Source organism: Octopus bimaculoides, chromosome 7 (assembly GCF_001194135.2).
Source record: "Octopus bimaculoides isolate UCB-OBI-ISO-001 chromosome 7, ASM119413v2, whole genome shotgun sequence".
Lineage (NCBI taxonomy): Eukaryota > Metazoa > Mollusca > Cephalopoda > Octopoda > Octopodidae > Octopus > Octopus bimaculoides.
Genome location: NC_068987.1, coordinates 56,249,121 through 56,251,625, shown reverse-complemented (window position 1 = coordinate 56,251,625; position 2,505 = coordinate 56,249,121). Strand labels below are relative to the sequence as shown.

At 30.2% G+C, this 2,505-nt stretch overlaps 1 protein-coding gene across 1 annotated transcript in view; it reads left to right on the top strand.

Moving 5' to 3' along the window:
• The window catches only part of LOC106875691 (40S ribosomal protein S10), a 15,414-nt gene extending 13,405 nt beyond the window's left edge, over positions 1-2,009 (top strand). The window contains exons 6-7 of the mRNA XM_014923939.2: positions 932-990; positions 1,943-2,009. Coding sequence (XP_014779425.1) covers positions 932-990; positions 1,943-1,975 — 92 coding nt within the window. The 3' untranslated portion in view covers positions 1,976-2,009. The remainder of the gene's footprint in view (positions 1-931; positions 991-1,942) is intronic.
• The last annotated feature ends 496 nt before the right edge of the window (positions 2,010-2,505 follow it).

Sequence of the window (2,505 nt, the reverse complement as noted above, 5' to 3'; positions counted from 1 at the left end):
TTTGTTTACATTCAGCGTAACAGTTTGTTTCCGCCGTAATCAATTCAAATAGGTACATCGGAAAAAGCAAAAAGAAATAGTCTAAAGCTTTACTCTCCTGGGTAAGACTGTGACTTGGTCCAGTTTCTTCAGAAAATTCACTGAAAGGAGGAGTTTTTAAATTTTCACTCCATTCAGGTACTAATTCATTCTCTTTATCACTATCATCGGTGCTCTCAGATTCACTGCTTTCATTTTCGGAAAATGAAACCTCAGATTTATTCTCAAATACCACGTGCTTTTTTTTTTTCGGTTACAAAGTTAGATTTATCAAGGTCTTCAGTGGAAAATCCTTCGAATTCTGACTCGCTGCTTGTCAGAATAAAATTTGTATCCATTTTTTTGTCAGGATTACAAATTTTGGAAACACAACAGGAACAAATTTAGAAAAAAATCTCCCAAAATTCACAAAATTAAAAAAAGTTGATCGTCGTACAAAACTATAGCTGAACTGTTTACACAAATAATCATGTGTTATCACAAATGTACTAACGAGATTTGCTTGGATATTCTCATTTAAATATGAATAGGTGATATAGGCGGTTTTGGGCGCATGAACCAAAATTTTTTTCAGGCGGCTTTGGGTGGTTTGGTAACGAAAGGGTTAATATGTTGATAAATAAAAAAGTTACAGGTGTTTAATGAGACTAGTCTAAATTCATGATTATTTTAGAATTTAATTGAAACTCATGAGGGGTGTATTTTGGTCAGAAATATAGTAACAAAAGGGTTAAACTACACTTCATAATATTTATATAACTCTATTTTCTAATACTAAAAAGTTAGTTCAATTCTCTTATTAAAATAAGTGATTGAAATTTGAAATGAGTAATTTCTCAATTTTGGCATATTTAGAATGGTGACATTGTTATTACTTTTGCATTGTTTACAGGTATGGGTGGTGATAAAAAGACTGATGCTGGTCCAGGCAGCTTAAGAGACATTCAATATGTGAGTATCTTGAGCAATCACTTATTGCTAGCATCATTGTTTAACTTCCACTTTTTTTTTTTTTTTTTTTTGCATACATTTTGATCGATATTTTGTGTATTTAATAGTCCATAGTTTTCAGTATTAATCTTGGAAACAGATATGCTGAAAGATTTATAAGTAAAATGTTAAATTTATGAATTAAAAGCTGTGCAGTGGTACTGAACTGGAGAACATGTGGTTGCAAAACAAGCTTTTAAATTAGTCATGTCTGTCCTATACTGTAGAAAAGACACCTTGTTTGTTATTGTTTCTTGCTTTGCTGTTTATTTTTTTATAAAAATTGGCTTTTTCCCTAAAATATATAACCTATGAATAAAGGCTGTAGTTATTTTGAACAGAAATGGAATAGTTAATGTCTCTGAATTACCAGAAAAAGCTTGTTGACTTCCTCAAATTTTATACATTTCTGCTGTCAGTAGCAACATTGTACATAGACAATTAAATGAAACTATTGTATGTCTGGCTAAACTATCCTACTGTTTACGCCAGACACTTCTAATTACTTATTCTAATTATAATCTGCTGTATAATATGAAAATTGACAAGGAACTGTCTGTTACGTTTTGAATATCAAAACAAGCAGTTACTGCTTCTGTCACAAGAATTCTCACCACCAATATCATATATCATTGATAATTTCCCTGTTCGAAATTTAAAATGAAACATGCTTTCGTAAATAGAAATCAAAAATAAAAATAGGAAAACAAAGAAAAAGATTGAGCTTGAAATGAAATTCAATTATCTTAATTGAAACTGTCTCACCTTTAGTCTATTCAGTTCATTCTTTGCTTTATGCAAACATCTTGATTTTATCATTAAAAGAAATAATTACGTAAATTGTAACCTGTTTATAGTTTTTCAATCATATACACAATTTCTAATCAGTTCTTTAATTTTTGTTATCTTTCAGAGAGCTGGTTTTGGCCGAGGGAATGTAGAGTAATGGATTTTGGAAATAAATAATTTACTGAATTTTATATTTTCTTTTGCGTTGTATTTATTAACCATTGTTCACAATACATTACTGTTCAGACTTTTTTTTGTGGTATTGTATGATCAAAATATCTTGTGCTGTTCACTTGAGTTATATACCTTGTACGCTGCAAGAGGTCCTTTTCTTTCACAATAATGGAAGAATATTTGGTATTTTCAAGTTTCTGAATGTTTAAAATGTGTAATTGAATGATCAAAATGGAGCAATGTTGAGCGAAAACATTATATAAAATTTAACAATTTCTATTCATTCTATCACCTCTAAATCAATATAATTATCTGTCTTGTTGGTGAAGCGAATAGATGATAGTATAAAAAATGAGTACAGAAGTGTCCTTTCAACAATATCTTGTGAAAGACATTTGTCTGAATGTAATTGGCCATAAACTGAAGGCTAGCCTTTAACTTAAAGTTATTAATCTCAGCAATGTAATGTTCATTATCCATGTCCCTTTACTGCATTTTCCCTGCAACCTTACC